The 18,605-nt window shown below is 40.7% G+C and overlaps 1 protein-coding gene across 5 annotated transcripts in view; it reads right to left on the minus strand.

Moving 5' to 3' along the window:
• The window catches only part of ESRP2 (epithelial splicing regulatory protein 2), a 42,250-nt gene that overhangs the window by 11,416 nt on the left and 12,229 nt on the right, over nucleotides 1-18,605 (minus strand). For 2 of the 5 annotated variants that reach the window (XM_063411148.1, XM_063411150.1), the window contains exons 4-15: nucleotides 11,103-11,216; nucleotides 9,940-10,054; nucleotides 9,109-9,207; nucleotides 8,937-8,991; nucleotides 8,027-8,137; nucleotides 7,057-7,189; nucleotides 6,816-6,858; nucleotides 6,022-6,323; nucleotides 4,207-4,428; nucleotides 2,774-2,960; nucleotides 1,349-1,544; nucleotides 170-347 (exon numbers count right to left, since the gene is read on the minus strand). In XM_063411148.1, coding sequence (XP_063267218.1) covers nucleotides 170-347; nucleotides 1,349-1,544; nucleotides 2,774-2,960; nucleotides 4,207-4,428; nucleotides 6,022-6,323; nucleotides 6,816-6,858; nucleotides 7,057-7,189; nucleotides 8,027-8,137; nucleotides 8,937-8,991; nucleotides 9,109-9,207; nucleotides 9,940-10,054; nucleotides 11,103-11,216 — 1,755 coding nt within the window. Of the gene's footprint in view, nucleotides 1-169; nucleotides 348-1,348; nucleotides 1,545-2,761; nucleotides 2,961-4,206; nucleotides 4,429-6,021; nucleotides 6,324-6,815; nucleotides 6,859-7,056; nucleotides 7,190-8,026; nucleotides 8,138-8,936; nucleotides 8,992-9,108; nucleotides 9,208-9,939; nucleotides 10,055-11,102; nucleotides 11,217-18,605 lie in introns of all 5 variants that reach the window. The other 3 variants (XM_063411146.1, XM_063411149.1, XM_063411147.1) reach the window with 2 other exon arrangements.

Raw genomic sequence — 18,605 nt, forward strand, 5'->3', positions numbered from 1 at the left:
ATTTAATAAGAAGGCAAATAGTGTGTTACATTCGGTCTGCCAGTTGAATATACAACATGCAGCTTGCACGATTGTTTGGCAGCTTCCAAAAGCACTCGCTCAGTTTGACCTCCACAGATCAACACTCAGAGCTCCAAACACAATCTCAAGGAGAGAGCTGCATACTAACCTGGTACCCCTGGAAGAAACTGAGTATCTCCTTCATTCCTGTGTTGTATGGCAAGCCCTGCATCCGGACCAAGGCTCCAGGCTGCGGCAGGATCGGAGTGTGGGTGGCAGTGGCAGCAGCTGCCACAGCTCCTGGAGGAGCTGCGAGGTACCCCACCGTGGTAGGAGATACTGGAGGACTGAAGGGGAGAGAGGGAACAAAACTGTTACAAAAAACAATAATTGGTTCTACTGCTCAGAATATGTAAAGAGGAGACTGAAAATTTAGATTTGAAAATAATCCAAATACCACAGAAAAACAAACAGTCCTGATGTGGATTGTTCGGTGGACTTAATTTCTCTTCAGCATCTCATAATTTATTTTTAGAGAAGGGAGGGGAGGGAAAATAGCTAACATTGCAGTTAAAGACATAAGGAGTGGCATTTGTTATTTCACAGGGGAGTAAAAAGAAAAAAAGTATCTGTAGATGACTGGTCTTAAGATCATTAATAAAAACACAAAGAAAGGGATGGGGCGTGCCATAGTATAAAAAGTAGAAAAATGCCCAAATCTGGCTTTTCTGATCCACAAAATAGTGAGTAATCAGAATCTCCATCTCTGGTCAGGGCCCATCCAGCAAATTACCAGATAATCAAGCTAGCAAGTGTCACTAGCCTAGGAGCTATCAGTGAACAAGCTTTCCCCACAACCCTATACCAGACTGCAGTGACTCATGCTGATACCATCTGTGGGAAGGGAAAAGGTGCTTTCAAATGTAAAAGTGTTCTTTGGTCTCACTGATATACAAAATCAAACCTAGTACACACCTAGGATGAGTCTTTCAGCACGAAGGGAACAGTATTGTAAGTAAAAGAACAAACTAAGAGGTGAGGGTAGAGGTGTGTATTGACACAGCTTCTCTTTTGGCCAAGAAATAGAGCTGCCTTGACATTGCCCCAGTGCCAAAAATAATAGACCAACATTATAATGAGATTCAAGCAGAACCTCCAAAGGAGATGAACCCTCTTACAAGGTCACAGAGAAGCAGTTGATATGGTTTGTGCCTCTGTTGCTGAGCATGAAGCTCCCAGGATTACCTACACCAGAAGGACAAATTCAAGAGCTGTTCGCAGGTGCCCACAGAGCTGCCTGCTGCACTGGGCTGAAAGGCCACGAGAGGCAGTGAAATCTGGGGGTTACCTGGGGTAGTAAGCTGTGTAGTTCATGTAAAGCTGAGCAGCCTGGGCTGGGTAGTAGGTAACAGTTGGAGGAGCAGCTGCGGAGGCCTGGGGCGTCCTGGTGGTTGGCAAGAGGGCTTGTGGCTGGTAAAGGGCTGCTGCCTCTGCTGGGATCACAGCTGCTGTTTGGAAAGCAGCATAAGCTGGTGGAGAAAGACCTAAAACCAAACCAGGACACAGCAACAAAAAGCAATCAGCAAGGAGAACTCTCAGATGAGTAATTCCTCTCCTACAGCAATGTGATTAAAACCATCTGGGCATGATTGATGAGCACTTGAGCAAAGACTGCTCTCTAGCCTCTCCCCTGGAGACCTTTGCTACATTTGCCACGAATAACAACCAGGGCATTTGGAATGAGTAATTCCTAAAAGTTCACAAGTCCTAGAGCTGAGCAGCCTTGTCTATATGTAAATGGAAAGTAGGGAACTTCAGAGTTATTAAAAGAAAGCATAAAGCCATGTGCATAGAGAAAGCAGGCGTGCACACCAACACACCCTGGTGTTTTCTTACAGAAGTTGTACTCTGTGGGACAAAAGCACCATAATAGTAGCTACACATGGGCATCCATAGCTGTTGACCATGAGATTTCATGTATGAGCTTCCTGTGACCTCAAAAGTATTTTTAGGGTATAGCAAATGGAAGGGAGAATACCCCACTACACCACTAGTCTGATGCATTTTGATGAACAAATGCCTTATTTGTACAGGAACAATGAACTTGGCTTGGTGTGCAGCCAAATTGGTTTTATGTACTATGTTTGGCAGCTTTTTACTATTTTGCAAATACACATCAGTATCTGCTTTATGATTTGGTAGTGAGACTAATCAGAACAGTACAGTAAAATTCCATTATAGTTCCTCAGTAAGGTTCACTGTAATCTTAAAAAATTTAAAATCCATCCAACTTCACCACTCTATGGTTGGTTAGTATATCATCCCAGTGGGTGTCTTCCTTCAAAAATAAGCCCAAAGAGTACCTTCTCAATGCTCTGAGGCAAGACAGCAAGAGCACTCATCGGCAGCTGGAATATAGAACTTCTCCCCATTTTAAAAATCCCTCTCATTCCAAGTAGGTTTCACTACAGGCAAGTCTACTGCAGAGCTCAGAAGAACAGTACACCCATAAAAAGCAAAGTGTGCAACAATTTCACTGGCAAGGCCTTGCTGCCCTCTACTCACCACCGAAAATACAATAAAAATGCCTCTGATCAGTCCCATTATTGCCCAAAGGGAACAATTCCAATCTTAGCGTGTACACAGATGGATGATTATTGATCATGGCAAAACCCGAGTCAAAAGGTGAAAGGCCACAAAGCTTCAGCACCTACCACATATCAGCCTTTAGCAGCAGAGAGCAGAAGAATTGGAGACTTACATGGTAACTTACATGGCGGTGGGGATAAGCCACTACGATTTAAAGTGCCACCCATTAAAACAAAGTTCATCTCCTCTCCAGAACACTGGAATACTTCCACATAACGGTCCTTCATCATTTTTTTGTGACATTTTTGAGCCACCATAAAGGCTTTGTCAGCAGATTTCATTTGGATAAAAGCATCACCTGACGGTCGTCCCTAGGGGAGGCGGGGAAATAATTGTAGGTCAATCTGTTATTAAATCACCCAGATCACAAGAAATGCAGAAAGGACTAAGATCAAACATCTACTGAAAGCCTGTATCATTATTCCTTCTCTGGCATGAGTGACTCACAACAATTCTGTTTACTGCAGAAAAATCAAGACTCATGCAACAAGTGCCCAGTTAACACAATGCTACTTCAGTCCTCTGCAGAAATAAACAGAATTGTGTAGCATGGAAAAAATTTGGAGGTCTCTCATCCAAAAGGTGTTCAAAGCAGGACTAACTTTCAATTTACATCAGGCCACTCATGGCCTTCTCCTCTTGAAACGTGAGCATCTCCAGGGATGGAGATTCCATATCACCTCTGGGAACCTGTTCAAGTGCTTAGCTAATTTCTCATTGTGATTTTATTTTTTCCCTTTTAACCCAACTGGATTTTTTTGTATGTAGTTTAGATACACTGTCTCTTATTCTTTTGCTGCGAAGCCCTAAGAAGAGCCTGGTTTTGCCTTCCCTATAACTACTTCTCAGGTAATAGTACAACAGCATAAAGTTCCAGATCCTTTAGTAAAGTCCACAGCTATATCAGAAGTTAATTTTCAGGTCTGATTTTTTGCAGTCTGACAGATATTATCTGTCTGTATAAAATGCAAAAAACTTTCTTAACCAAAAAAAAATACACACACAAAAAATCCCTAAACAAATACAGTAGATCTCTCATTTGTTTTCTTTGAACCTCTATATTTCTGTCTTTAAGACAAGACAATAGGCAAAATAAATCTCTATGCTCACATCATTAAAATATACCCAAACCACAATTTTTAATTATCAACTCTCTTTAGAGCTTGAGCAACTGCTAATAAAGTTAGAAAAACCTCATTTTGACACAAAGACCACTCAAACAACACAGCAGGAACCCTGAAGCTGACAGAGCAGCTATGCCATTTAAAGGAGACATTTCTGTCATGTATCTCCAGCCTCTGGCTGAAAACAGCCTCCAGGGTAAGGTTATCATTCAAAGAACAAGCTTCGTCTTCCCCAGGCTGATGCATATATACATAGAGAGGGAAAAGCAAGGGTGTATGTAAAAGGGGAAGAGAAATGAGGCAAAGACAGAGAGAGAGAACGCTGGACTTTCCCAAGGTTGGAGGAGAATCAAGCCAAGATCAGGTAAGCTGCTCCGACTTCTAACCTGCTCAATCACTGCCAAGCTACTCTTCCCATGCAAAATGCTGTTACCTGCTGATTAAGGACCATGTGAACTCCATGGGGCTTGATATCCCCCGTGGCATCTCCCATAAACTCCAAGATGTCATCAATGCCAGCAGTGTACGGCAGACCCCTGAGCCGGACACAGTCGCGGATGCTGCCGGTGGCAATGGTGTATGGTGGGGGGATGACTGGAATGATGGGAGTTGGAAGAGTTGGAATAAGGGGTGTTGACATGTATCGATTGAGTACCTGTTGGCAAAAAAACCACAGATTTACCATCACCTGTCTGAGCACAGAGCAGTTCCCACAGTACTACAGAGAAAAAAAACCCCTTCTTACACTAAATTATTGCAGTTAGTTTCCTGCTGGGCATTTGAAAGTTTCAAACTCAGGAAAGGAGAGGGGAAAGCTAACAAATTCAATTTGCTAGACCCCAATAACAGACTTTCCTCATGTTAATATAAAAATAGTTAAAAGCCAATTACTGTTTATAGTAACTCAAAAAGGAACATCAGAAACCACATCTGTGCTAATAAACCAGTACTGCCACATACAGTTCTTAGTTAAATCACGGTAAATTAAAAATAGTTATTTTAAAAGAACTGAGATCTGAAATAGCTAGTAAGTAAAAGCACTAATTTTAATTTGTTCTAAAACCTGATTGGTTAAGAGAGGATGCTTATTTGTTTGACCCCAGTGCTCATCTCCAAGTACAGAGTTCCTGAAGAAAAAATAAAAATTAAAGATAAGAATATAGGAGACTTTGATCTCAACATTTTCTCTTGACTCATTCCCAGATGACAAAGGGAACATTTGACAAATGTTGGAGCTAACTGCTGAAAAACATTTTTAGTGATGAATATCACAAATAAAAGCATTCCACTGAAAGAGGTACCAAAAAACAGGCTACAGAAGTTTCGTTTTCTTAGAAGTAATTCAGCTTAGGGAATTTGTTTCAAAAATCTCCTTGTAATGCATTTCAGGCCAGAAATCTCTCAGTCGTGTGTAGAATATTGCAATTACTTTGAACTAAGTAAATGAGAGCTAGCTTTACTTCTTGGAATTACTCAGTTTAACAATTACTCAATTACTCAACTCAAGCACCCTGTAATTTCCTAAGAAATAATCTCTTGCCCAAAAAAGCGAAAACGTTTGGGTGTCAGCCTAGACAGCTGTCATAGAGAAAGAAGTAATGACATATTGATAGAATATAAGTTATATCCAGATCTCCTTAAAAAAAGTGGAAGTAGAGACTTGGTCACTGTGACAGAATGATTTTGTTCCTTAGAGGATTTTGCTTCATTCTCTCCCAGGAGAGAAAGGGGAAAGAGGGAGAAATGCCATTTCCCAGCCTTCACAGCACACACATTCTTGGCTGTTGTAACATCCATGTCACAGCAGTAGCAATGGATCCACAAGTGTGCATCCACTCTCCCTTGCCCAATCCCTTCTACAGAAAGACAATACTGCAGATTTTCAAGAAGCATTTCTACAATACTATTAATCTACTATATTTTTAGAATTATTTTTGTGATTTCTGTCAGCCTATGAGGAGAAGAAAATTATGCACTGATTTTTACTTCATGGTCTGAGGGATGGTAAAAAAACAGGCCCAAACAATGGCAGCTTAAAAAAAAACCATAACAAACAACCCCCAAACAAACAAACAAAGAAAAACCAGTGCTGCACAATTTTCCATGCCCATTAGGAAACAAGTATTGGCATTTCATGACATTTTTCATATAATAAATGTTCATGGTTGTCTACAACATATTTGTGTGCAAGTGTTAGAAGAAATGTTTCAACTGTTCAGTTTTGAGTCTCACAACCAAAAGTTACAACCTGTTGGACCTCTGCTGCTGTGCTCCTGAAGAGTTCAATGTAACGTTTTCCAAGTATTTCTTTGTGCTTTTTAAGTGCATTCTGTGCATATTCTTCACAGGCAAATAACACAAATGCATCTCCTGTGGGCCTGCCATCTGGGTACTTGACAAAGAGGAGTCCCTCCTTCCCTCCTGTGACTGGGCACTCGGGCCCCAGGAAGCCCAGGACATCTTCCTGAGTGGCGGTGAAGGGAAGGCCTCTCATCCGGATGATGACTTGATTCTCCTTGGATAAGAACTGGGCCACTTCATTGGAGGTGCCTGGTGGAGAGATAACAGCACGTGGGCAGCCAAGAACACACAGTCAGTGCTGGGCACTCCATTCCAGAGCATGCAGCAGCAAAGCAGTAAGGAGCAATACAGGTGAACAGCCAGCAACAAACCCAGACAAGACCCAAGACACTACTAACTTCTTTTGTGAGGGGAAAACCTCTTAATCTGCAAGTGTTTCATATTGTAATGAAATTGGAACAATGATGAGATTACTATGAATTGATACAAGATTCATGGATGCTTCCACTGCAAAGACTGGTCTTCCTCCCAAGACCTGTCTGTGAACATCACAGCTCAAATGCTCACAGCTCAGTTTTAACCATGTGAAAATAGAACTTGACAGGGTCAAGTATTCTTGGAAGGCAAAACAGGAAAAGCTACTTCATTATCCATTTGCATCCTCAGTCAAGGAAAAAAAAAAGAACTAGAACAACATTCCTATGAACTTAAGTAATCACACTGAACTCCAGCATCACTTACCTCCTGCAATTTTTAAGAACTCTTCCCCAGTGGCTTTGTAAACCTTGAAAAGAAAGAACAAAGAAAACCCACATGAAAATCACAACGTTCAGCTTTAAACCACACACACCCTTCCACATGCAAGAGAATTGTGTTTTGGTATTTTGAGCAAAACGTAAGTGCAGTTTGGTTTTAAATCAGAACATAGTCTAAAATACTAAAGTTTCTCTCCAAAGATTTGTTTCAAGTCACAACTTTTTACCTCAATGTATCTGCTACCCATGTGATGCTTGTGCCTTTCCAGGGCAAGGTCTCTCTGTTCAGAATTGACAAACCGAACCAAAGCCTCCCCATTTCTTCTTCCTTGAGAATTCAGACAAAGAGCCACACCACCCCTGGAAGGTAAAGCCAACAAATACATAAGCTTAGCCTGAATCTTTAACACATTTAATAACTAATTGTGTAAGAATAGTAAGGAATCAGACTTTAACATGAAGATTACAGATTGAAAAAGAAAATTGCTACTATCCACAATTTAATTTTTGTTGTAACGCAATTATACTTGAAAATCTGCTTCATTGAGATCATGGATTTCATGTTCACCACTTTCTCTGCTTCCATAAAGATGCAAATTTATCCTTCCTATTACCTCAGAGATGCACATTTGAATTTCCTCATCACTCCAAGTAAAAATATATATATATTCTCAATGTTTGAGATTTGGAATATATATTACGTGACAGGTATGCTAAATGAACTCACTCTCTTCATATATATATATACACACATAAATATATACACAGGTATACACATGAGTCATATGAAAATTTATTCCAAACAGTACTTGGAAGTTTCTGAATGTAGCCTGTCTAGGAGGTATAGAAGAGCAGTAAGTTGGCCCAAAACTAAAGCTTTTTTCATGTCTTGGCCTCTGCTTTGATTAATGAAATAGGAGTTTCTCCCTTTATCTACTACCAAGAAATGAATGTATATTGGTTTTCAATTAATAAGTCTCTTTTCTTCACACATTTCAAAACTTTTTCTTGCACACCTAAGGCTGGTAAACCTGTTCAGCTCCATGGCCACAGTGTGGGAAGAGGTCAAGTGGAAGGGAAAGGGGAAAGACTGGAGGACTCCAGTGGGGAGAGTGGGGGATGTATGTTAAACAAATATTAAAGGAACTTGTTATTAAAGGCAAAGTGATAAAGCAAGGCAAATTCTCCTTATCTTACTTGGCAATGTTGAGTCCTTTGAAAAATCGAGCGATATCCTGGTCTGAAGACTGCCAAGGCAAACCCCTGGCACGTATTACTGTCTCACTGTCCACAGTTTCAGATTTACTGCTACACAGAAAGAAAAAAGAAGGCAAAGTAGCTTTAATCCTTTAATCCAGGTTTTCCAGTATTTTACCAAACTTCAGATTGCAACTAATTGGATTGTGCATTGGGAGCATGTTTTCTGTTACGCCTCTCCTATCTCCTGTTACTCCTTTCAATAAAGGAAGAGGAGATAACTTGGATAATTCCTTTATATCTACAACACTGAAGATGCACAATGTTGCCACCACGTTGCAGTTCCTTGAATAAAAAAATGGGAGAACTGCCTCAATGTAAAGTAATAAGGAACTGAATTAATTTTATTTGAAAGATCCAGCAACCCAAGAAACACAAATTACTTATGCCTAAGATATTTCAGTCTGGTCAGTGCAATGCATTTATAAAGAATGTGCCATCCTGTTCCTTCACTCCTAAGCCCAACACCCAATTCAGCATGTAAAACACTTTGGGAAGCATCACACAGCTCAGTTCATGCAGGGTGCACTGGCCATCAGCCCTGTTGACTTAGGGAAAGTTCACAAATATTTCTTCACCCTGGGTAAGATAAGGCAGCCTCGCTGCCATGCAAAAAAGAAGCAAGAGAACAAAGAGCATTTAACTTGCAGTGACTTTTAAGAGATGGACTAAAGTACAGCATCCAGCATGCCAGCCACCCTCTGTCTGCACTGGAGTGACTGCTGAGCACACTGTGCTCTTCTCAGGAGCCAAGCTGCTTTCACATGACCACAGGGAAATATTCACAAGCTTTCCTTGCTGCACACAAGACTCATCTTTGCTTGTAAACAACCGTGACAAGGGTACTTACCAAGGACCTGTTTCATACTTGTATTTCACAGTTTCAGGCTCAGTAAATACGTGATCTGTGACAAAACAGGAAGTTTAAATACAACCAGGGTCAGAGATTACTTAAGAATGACAGCACCACTGCCAATTCTTTCAGAAAAGAAGGATTTCAACATTCAGTATAGTTAACTTACTACAACCTTCTGAGAGCATGCTGAAAATGATAGCCACCATGGTCTTCACTTGCCACACGCCAAAGTCTTCCTCTGCTTCATCTGTCCCTAAGCCTAGATCTAAATAGGTAATTATAGAAAATAACAGACTTGTACAATCCTTTGTAAACAAGTCATAGGGTTTTCCTGATATTAAGCAATCAAAGTACTGGTCCAGTACCAGCAATCAAATGTACTGGTCTTAGTGGGGATGTGTGGCTATTAGACAAGTTACTCTGCTCATAAACTGGTTCATATTCACTTTAACAGACAGCAGTTTGAAAACTATTGAGAGCTTACATAATTTTAGTGTTAACAGTTGTTAAATAAAAAGCTGAATCAGTCACTTTGAACATAACTGAACTTTAATCCCATTCAGATGGGCCACAACCACCCTTCTAATTTGAATTTAGATATATTGTTTGGGTTTTGGTTTTGCTTTATTTTTAACTCCTTTCAGTCAGGATCATGCAAGATAACTTATCTGCAAACAGTGCAACACCTGCAGGCCAGCTGGTGCTGAAAAGGCCCACAGACAGCTCAGCTTTTCCTTTAAGCTCAAGTACCAATGCAAGTGATGCTTTTCTTTGGCAGATTTACTAAATATGGTTTAGAAATCAATTCAATTCAATTTGGGAAAATAAAATTACAGGCAGAGACACTCCTCTGACACACACTTAACACCTTTCACTTTACCCATGAGTTTTTAAAACCCACATCTAGTTTTATTCTTCTAAACTCTGTTACAATCACAGAGATAAAACTCAAATAAGCTTAACAGATTGTGGTATATAAGCTGTAGCAAAAGGATACATTCTGCCATGCTCTTGATGGTCTGATCTTTCACGGCGGCTGAACTTGGGTAGCAAGTGTGGAATTCTTTGCGCAGATCATAAAAGGAATAGAAGCAGTCTGACAACAAGAAGTTCTGCAAGAAAGGCAAAAATGTCTGTTTTGTACACATTATCTCTTTAAATTTCAATTAATACTTTTGAACTGAATGAGACACTCTCAGAAATCACATAGTTCCACGTCACCAGCTTGTCAGTGATGCCGCAGTTTGGCTCCTTTGTAACACAGTTCAAATTCCATAACTATGCAGAACTGGATCTCTACATGAACAAAGTCAAATTGCCTCTGGGAGTCATGGGACCCATGCAAAACAGCTAGAGAGGATGGCTGGGAAAACATATTTTAAAATATCTAGGTTTTGCTGTTTGATTCCCATTTTGGACGCTATTTTATCTTTTGTGGCTACACTGAAAAGCAGATTTGTACCAAACCATGATGACAAATTTTAAATAAATACTGTCACAGAATACAAAATCTCTTTCAGCAGCTTTCAGGAAAAACCCCTACAACCGGCCAGCTCCTTCCATGTCAGCAGCTCTCATTCCTGTGGGGCTCCTGCAGACCCTGCTAGGCCAGCAAACTCAAGAGCCACCACCATGCACAAAAGCAAGGTTCTCCTCCCTGTGCATGACAGGGTCCTCTAAACCCACCAGGAACTTGGAGTAGAAACTGCTGCTTCATGTGGGAGAAGCAAAAGCTGCAGCTGTGCTTCCTACTGAATAAATGCAGATGGAGAACCACTGCCAGGCCACATCAGCACCTGTGTGCTTACCCTCCACAGGACACTGGTTTAACACAAGCCTAAGCAAAGCAATAGTTCTCCATCACTTCTGCTGAGGTTTGAGCTGTACCTCTGCTTCCACTCCACACACAGAATTCAAAGTACTTGTATTGCTTCTGTCTCTATCCTGTTCTTCCTAATTTTCCTCTTTCTTATGCTCATCTGGGAGTCCAAGTGATGTGGCTGAATTTGAAGAGCAAGTGCCTAAAATAACTACCCAGCTACTCCGGGCTCAGGCAGGGAGGGGATCATCTTCAGCACCCTTGGGACATTCTAGTTCCAGGGAGGAATTGTATCACTGCCCTCCCAGTGCTGCCTCTCTGCACCACTTCTGGTCTTGTACCTTCTTGGATGTTTCTGGGTGGAGAACTTGTCGAATGAGTAACTGGCCATCACTGCAGAGTGTGTAAGAGCTCCTTCCAAGTACTTTCAAGTCACTGGATACCAGGTGACTAAACTGGAAAATAAAGTGAAAAATTTCATTGTACTGGCTGATAATTTCATGCACTTGCCATTCTTTCAGCACTTTTGTTTTAAGGAGATAAAGTAATTCAGCGTTTTTAAAAAGTTTTTGAAAAAATATGACTGAGAACAGACATGGGCTCCTGATAAAAGTAAGCAAATGAAACTGCATGCATTTGTGGAAAAGAAAACAAGAACACCCAGTACACAGTAAAAGGACTGTTTAGGAAGATATGAGAGAATTATGAGTTCATATGAAAAGTGATCATATTATACTGGTAATGTACAAAATCTAGACCAATTATAATTTAACTTACTAAATATTTGAAAGAGCTTCAAAGATAAATCACAATCCTGATTTCTTCACCTATAGCACCTTTGACTTAAATTATGTCCTTAATATTTTTTTTAACTTCAAAAACAACAACAAAACACTACCTATCAGGATTTATGACTGTTTCAAAAGTCATATATTAAGAAAAGCCAAACAAATAGTGATCTAACACCTTCAAAAGTAAATTATATTCAAGTCACATCTAAGCTAATGAAGTTCTTGGAAGAAATAACGTGTTACAAACACTAGAATAAAAAAAATTATTCCCAGCTCTAGGATGGCTAAACCCCAGCAGATTGATTCTTAAGAGGAAAGGGCTCCAGTTGTCTTGTTCAGTGTTATTTTCCATCCTTAGATAACAGTTTCCAGCCTTTTTTTACTCTATACCAGTGTTAAATTCCTAGCTCCTAATAAGTCAACTAGCATATTATAGTACCTACATGTATCATATCAGTAAGTAGCAGCTTGTTAACTAACTTCCAATGGGACAAATATAATTATTCTAAGATTCCCTCTTGATGCTACTCCCTCCCAGGAAAGCATCACCTCACAAACAAAGCAATAATTACAATCACAATGCAGTAGCCACCCAGTGCTCTCAGCAACAGATTATAACTCCAAAACAACCACCCCAAAAGCAAATTACATGTTGACTTGACCCTCAGACAATATCTTTGTGCTGCCTTTTAACCTGTGTCTGGGGAGAAAAGAGAGTTGGTTTGTTTTAAGTAACACACGTGACACTTTGCATCATTACAGTCTCTGCTCAGGAAAGATGATGTCCTAACGACCTGATCCCACAGCTACACACAACTCACACTGTGAACAAGTGCTGCAGCCCAAAGGTAAAGCTCCACGAGGGAAAATCCATGTATTGAACATGATTTAGAAGGAGCAGAGAGACGATTACTCAGGCTTTATCTCAAAATAACTGCTCAAAGCAATCCAGGCCCTTTTCTAGGCTTGGGCAGCTGACCAGAGTTCCATTAGCATTTTGAGTTCAGAATCCTTAGCAGTGGGTACTACACATCAAACTGGGAACTGAGGGGCAGAGGTGGGGAAGGATGGGCACTCAGCTCAGCATCTTGTGTTAAATTGCTTCATTTGCAGATATATTTACAGATATGGATAGGAACATATCTATAAAGTGAAGTTATTTAATAGCAGAACAATTTGAAACTATAAGAAGGGTGAATATCCCCCCAAAACAAAAACCTTTATACTGCAATTCTCCACACACTACGAAAACACACAAAAAGAACAAACACACCACACACACAGACAAAATAACTAAAAATCAACCAACCAAACTTGAGATTCACAATGCCTGTTTCCTCCCAATTGCTACTACAGGTTGTGTTCCTACCACAAGCTGGTCTTGAAAAACCTGAGGCTTTAAGCCAGTTATTGTTCAAAGATGATTTAAAGTCAGAAAATTGAGATCTGAGAGTGTTCAAAATACCTCAGTTGATGTGTAAACATCAGGAAAAAAAAAAGGAACATTCCAGTGGACTCCAGAAGAACCACTTCAGAAAAGTAGTTCTGTGGATGGCCACAGTCACAGACCAACAACAAATATTCTCACCACAATAACACACATGAGGAGAACTGCCTTCTTACTAAAAACAGCAACTTATTAGTTTCTTTTTTAACTAATGGGCACAGTAAAGAGCAAATATTTGTAAAAAGGGATTGGAAATGGTGATAGAAATCAGCCTCCAGAGGGTGCCCAGGGATTCTTGCCAAAAGGAAGCAGAATCTTACTGATGAACAGTAATAAAACACTCCCCAAACCTTCATCTTTGTACCCTGTGTTACTGAAGATGCTCAAGAGTCAATGCAGAGAGTGCAGTTAGGGAGCTATTTTGATCCGATACGAGAAATCCAACCCACACAATTTGAAGAAAGCAACAAATGTAAGCTGCCTCCTGCTGTACACATAAAACGTAAGAGCTGTAGATCAAAAAAGACTTCACCAAGTTAGAAAACAAAAGGAGAAAAACGTTTGTACAAGGGAGGAAATGCTCAGATCAAATGGTGTAAGTCCAGTTAGTAAAAGTCAAGACTGCTGCACTGAAATATTCACATTTTTTCCAGGTGGTGTTTCCCACACAACTTACAGCGGAGAAGACAACACAGATATTTTCAGAAGCCAGTACTGAGACGATGCCAGAGTAGTAAAATATTGCATAAGGACACTGATAAGCCCAGAACTCCAAGTGTAGTAAGGTTTAAAGAGCTCCCAAGGATCAACATTTGTTTTTATTTTTACCGAGTGTATTTGCACTGCGTATTTATTAAATGTCAGTAATAACATTCAACATTGCAAACTCCTTTCCAATGGAACAATCTACATGTCAAAACAATTCTCTACTTTTCTTACCAGATGCCAGCAGCTTGAAGTGCCTTAGATAAACTGCCACAAGGTTGGCAGGCCTTGCTGGGAGCTTATTTAGAAACTTCTATTTTAAAAACAATCCGTTTCAAACTTCAGGGTGTACTGCTCTGGAAGAGGGAAAAAAGACTGGGAACAATAGTCAGGAGACATAAGCAATGCTTCCTTATCCAGACCAGCTTAACAATGGCATGGGTTACCTGAGGAGAGGAGGGGGTGCAGAGTGAATGGGAAGATTCACCCGGGATCAGAGCACATGATCAGAGCATGGGGTAAAATAGCCCCAGAGGAATGAGAGATATTTGAGATCAGCCTGAAGTAACTTCTTTCACCCACAGGAGATGTCTCCTAATTCTGCAAAGGTATGAAAGGCATAGCTGTGGACCAGCTCTTGCTGCTATAGATTACACTGGACCCTCAAGTCTTTCAGGCAATAGATACCTGTAACACACGTGTCAAACGTGTTAAAGCAGCAAGGGCAGACATGTCTGCAAAACCACATTGCTCAGCACAACAAGCCATGTCAGTTAAGCAATCCAGCATTGTCCAGGAAAAGCCATCTTCAGCCTCCTTTCTTGCACCACAGATTTCAGGCAGCATTTCAAAAGACAGTCTTGAACCAGCATCCACCCAAATGTAGCAAGCTAAGGACAAGTTAAGACTAGCACCAGATTTCCATTACGTTTTTCTGTCTCACTTGTTGAACAACTCATCCACAACTCTGTCATTTCATGAATTCCATCCCCATCTCCTTCACTCCACTAATAAAACCCATCTCAGCTATTTACCTGCTGTCATTCACCTTCGTGCTGCCCTCCAAGCACGCCCCCACCACAGCAGGCAAAGCTGCCCCACCCTAACGCTGCCCCCACCAAGCTCACACACCCTGCCTGCCCCGCTCATCTCCTTTCCCAGCAGTCACACACTGTTAATTACCTGCTTGCATCTTGCAACCAGCCCTCATTCCGACTGCAAGAACCAGTCCATAAGCATCATCCTCCACCTTTCCTGCTTATTCCACTAGATCAGTCTCTCCAGCAAAGCTCTGATGAGTCAATTCCATATTTAAAGGAATATGTTCAGTAATTCCACACCAAGATTAAAAACCGAACAGAGAGAAGAGGAAGAATCAAACAAGCAGCTCTGTATATTTGCCTGCACGAAACCTAAAACAGTTCTTAGAGAAAAGGTGGTGAGAGGGAAGGACAGACTTTGAACACCAGTTTGAAAAACTGGCTAAACAGGATTTTGGTCATATAGCTGAGAGTACAAAGAGATTGAAGAGACATGTTTTGCCAGCAGCAAAGCTGGATGAAAGCCAGCAAAAGCTGCTGTGTTTTTTGCAGATGAATCCCAAGGGACTAAAGTAACAGCCCCCTTCGTGCTGCCTTAAATACAGCTGTACTAAGATGTGGATCTTAGAGAAACAAGAAGATTCTTCATTAAGCTTTTTTTACAGTTATGATGCACGAAACACTAAAATAAACATCTGTCTATTTGGGTATTCTCATTTCCCTTACTAAAAATAGCTCTCATCCTTGAGAAAGGCCACTGCATCTGCGCTGTATCTGTGCCTGGCATGGTAATGAAATACTGAGATAATTCAGTCACACCATGCACCCATGCTGTCAAACAGAACCATTTCTAAAACACCATGGTGCTGTGGGGGATTCTCTCTTTAAATGACCTCTGAGATATAACAGAAAATTCAGCTGCCTCTTATGCTTCAGATTTCCAGTAGCTCCTATGAGTCTTTAAAACAGGATCCTTTCCTTTAGTCATGCACAGAATTTCTCTGTTTTGCTTCTTTTGGCCCTCCTGAGCCATCACAGCTAAGACAAGATAAAATCATTCACAGAGCTTCAGAATTAAAGGCATCCTTTCAGTTTAAGGAGGTCTGGAACACTATGCTAAAGTATAACAAAAATCCAGGGAACATCTTAGCTTGTAGTCCACATTTAAGCTAGATTTGAATCTATTTTCAGGTAGAAAGATGAGTTACATTTATCAATATTCTTTGCACAAAGAATGGTCCCCACAGTGCAGGGATCTGGTTTCAAATCACTAGTATCAACAGGATGTTACTAAATTGCCCAGAGTTTACAATTTGGTGATTGCAGATGAATAGATGGTCTACTTTCTGCCAGATCAGCATATCAAAAAGTGCTCATTTTTTCATCTATGCCATCTTGAGACTTGGGAGGGTGAACAGATCATATCTGGTCCAGTCAAAATTGGAGACACAAGACAGAGAGATGACATTTCATTTGGCTTAAAGCCTGTTGAAAGACTTTGAACAGGTTTAGCATTCTAGATTCGTGTTTTGCAAAAAAACCTCAAGCAAAGAAAACAAAACAAAAGCCACCAAAACAAACAAGAATCCTCATACTAAAACTTTTTCAGGAATGATAGGTTTTGGTCATTATTAAAAAGAAAACTTTCAGGAATAACTTAGAAGAAAAAATATTTTGGCTTACTTAGGCCCTACATTCTCATATATTCACTTGAGGTTAAAACACCCTCATACTGCTAAAATGAAACTGTTCTAGAAAAAGTGAAAATAAGACTCCACAGATCTATAAAGTACCCTGAGATTAAAAAAACCTTGTCTGATGCACATAAATGTGCACTTCTCACATCTCCTTTGCACAAACGTATGACTAAAGCCATACTGTTTATAACCACGGATGTTTTCCAGTCTGACTTGTACGTAAAAAAATCATCATCACTTATGAGACATTGCTGCAATTTACAACATTAGAGCCCTAGACTTTCTTTCAGGCCTTTGGTGTGAGTCATTCTTTGCTTGTAACATTGAGCATATAACAATTATCAGTCTTCTTTCAGCTAACAGCAGCATGGAAAACAAAGGATAATCTTCAAAAAGGTTTCACTGAAGCTTTTCTATTCCCAGTTCTGTTTCAACAAGCAAAAGGTACTGCAGTTGTTGCCTCAAAGCCTGATTTTATGCTAAGTCCTGTACAATTTACTCCAGAGAACATCCAAACCTGATTATACAGTTGCAGATACAGCTCCTGAAAGAAGATCTCCAGCAGTTGAATACTGAAAGAGGCTGCTGAGAGAAGTGGCAGATTCTCCATTGTTGAAGATTCCAAAGACCCAAGTGGCCATGGTCTTTGGCAGTCTGTTCAAGTACCCCTGATTCTCCCTGTTGTCCAGGGCTTGGATCTGTAAGTGCCTCCCAGCCTCAGCTGTTGTGTCACTCCCACCACTTTGGACTCTGTTTTGCCCTCTCTGCAGCTCCACCAAAGATCAGGACACCGATGCCACCTCAGTGTGTACCTGAGGGGCTGGGGGTGTTTGGGAAAGGACTTGCTCTCTGGGATGGGGAGAGTGAAGGAGATCAAGGGTTCAGATGCAGCCAAATCTCAGAATGCAGCCAAATTAACAGAACCTGTCTGCCACTAAAACATAAGCAAGATTGGAGCACCACTAAAAAACAACATCCAGCAACCCTGAAGTCTGTCCAAAGACCTAAAGGGTCTAATACAGCATGAGAAAACTTAGGAGTAACAAGCCATGGGTTTGGTATACAGAACTCGCACACACACAACATACCATGACATGTCAGCTTAGGGAAATATTTTCCCTTGGACTTTGTGCCTCAGTCCCTACACCCATGAGAGTTTCACATTTATTTACAATACTCTCCATGGGCAGTTTTCTGCTCCTTCACTCTTCCAGTCCTGGTGATAATGTCAGCCTTATCCATGCAATGGAGGAATTTAAAGCATGTCAATACTACTGGGAGGTGCACAGACTGCATTTCAGCACTATTTACAAGTATGATAACCCTTTATTGTGCTGGGTAACTTTTTAAACAGAGAATCCTATAGTAAGCCCTTGCCTTTGTTCATCTGTTAACTGATATTCCACATGGCTGATAATGGATACATGGTGACCTTGTACTGAAATTGCTGTATGGAAAAAAAAAGAAACGTGTAAGCCCCTGTGTAGCCACAAGCTACAAACAACTACTCTTCCCCTTCTAGTTAAACAGGGGGAAAAAATACTGTATTTGTATACCATTCAGACATAAACATGAAAAAGAAATTGCCTCTTGGTTTTATTTCTTTGCAAAGCAAACATGCAGCAGATGACAGAGGCAGCCCAGGTCCATTCACTAGAAATGTTCAAAAATAATATTGCCAGTTGATTTCTCCTATTAGGAGGAAGGCAATTATTTGCTCTACTGAACACTAATGCCTGAGATTATTTAGTGACTGCAGACTAGCTTAGACAAAAGCATGGGGTTCATTTCCAGCTTGCCAGAGAATCTAATTTTGCTAAATATGACCAGTCAAGTTACGTATCACCTTATGCCTCTTGATGGCCTAGGAAGCTTTAAATACAGAATGAGTAATCAGTCACAAAGGCCACCACAAGTGTACTCAAGAGAGACATTACACAGTAGCCAAAACCAGTTAGAGTCCAGATCCATCTTTGGAACTTGCAAGTTTGCCCTATTAAATCTCAAGGAGTGGCAGGATGTGTCACTGAGCTTCAAGCACTGGAGACTGTCTTCTCCTCGAGTACATTTTGCTGCTTCTTGCTACCTGGTCATCTGCTGTCACTGTCTTTTTTCCTGAATGGAGGCCCAGGCTGGGTGCTGCATATCCTGATGCTTCTCTGGC

The sequence above is a fragment of the Prinia subflava genome, chromosome 13, assembly GCF_021018805.1.
Source record: "Prinia subflava isolate CZ2003 ecotype Zambia chromosome 13, Cam_Psub_1.2, whole genome shotgun sequence".
In the NCBI taxonomy this organism is placed as follows: Eukaryota; Metazoa; Chordata; class Aves; order Passeriformes; family Cisticolidae; genus Prinia; species Prinia subflava.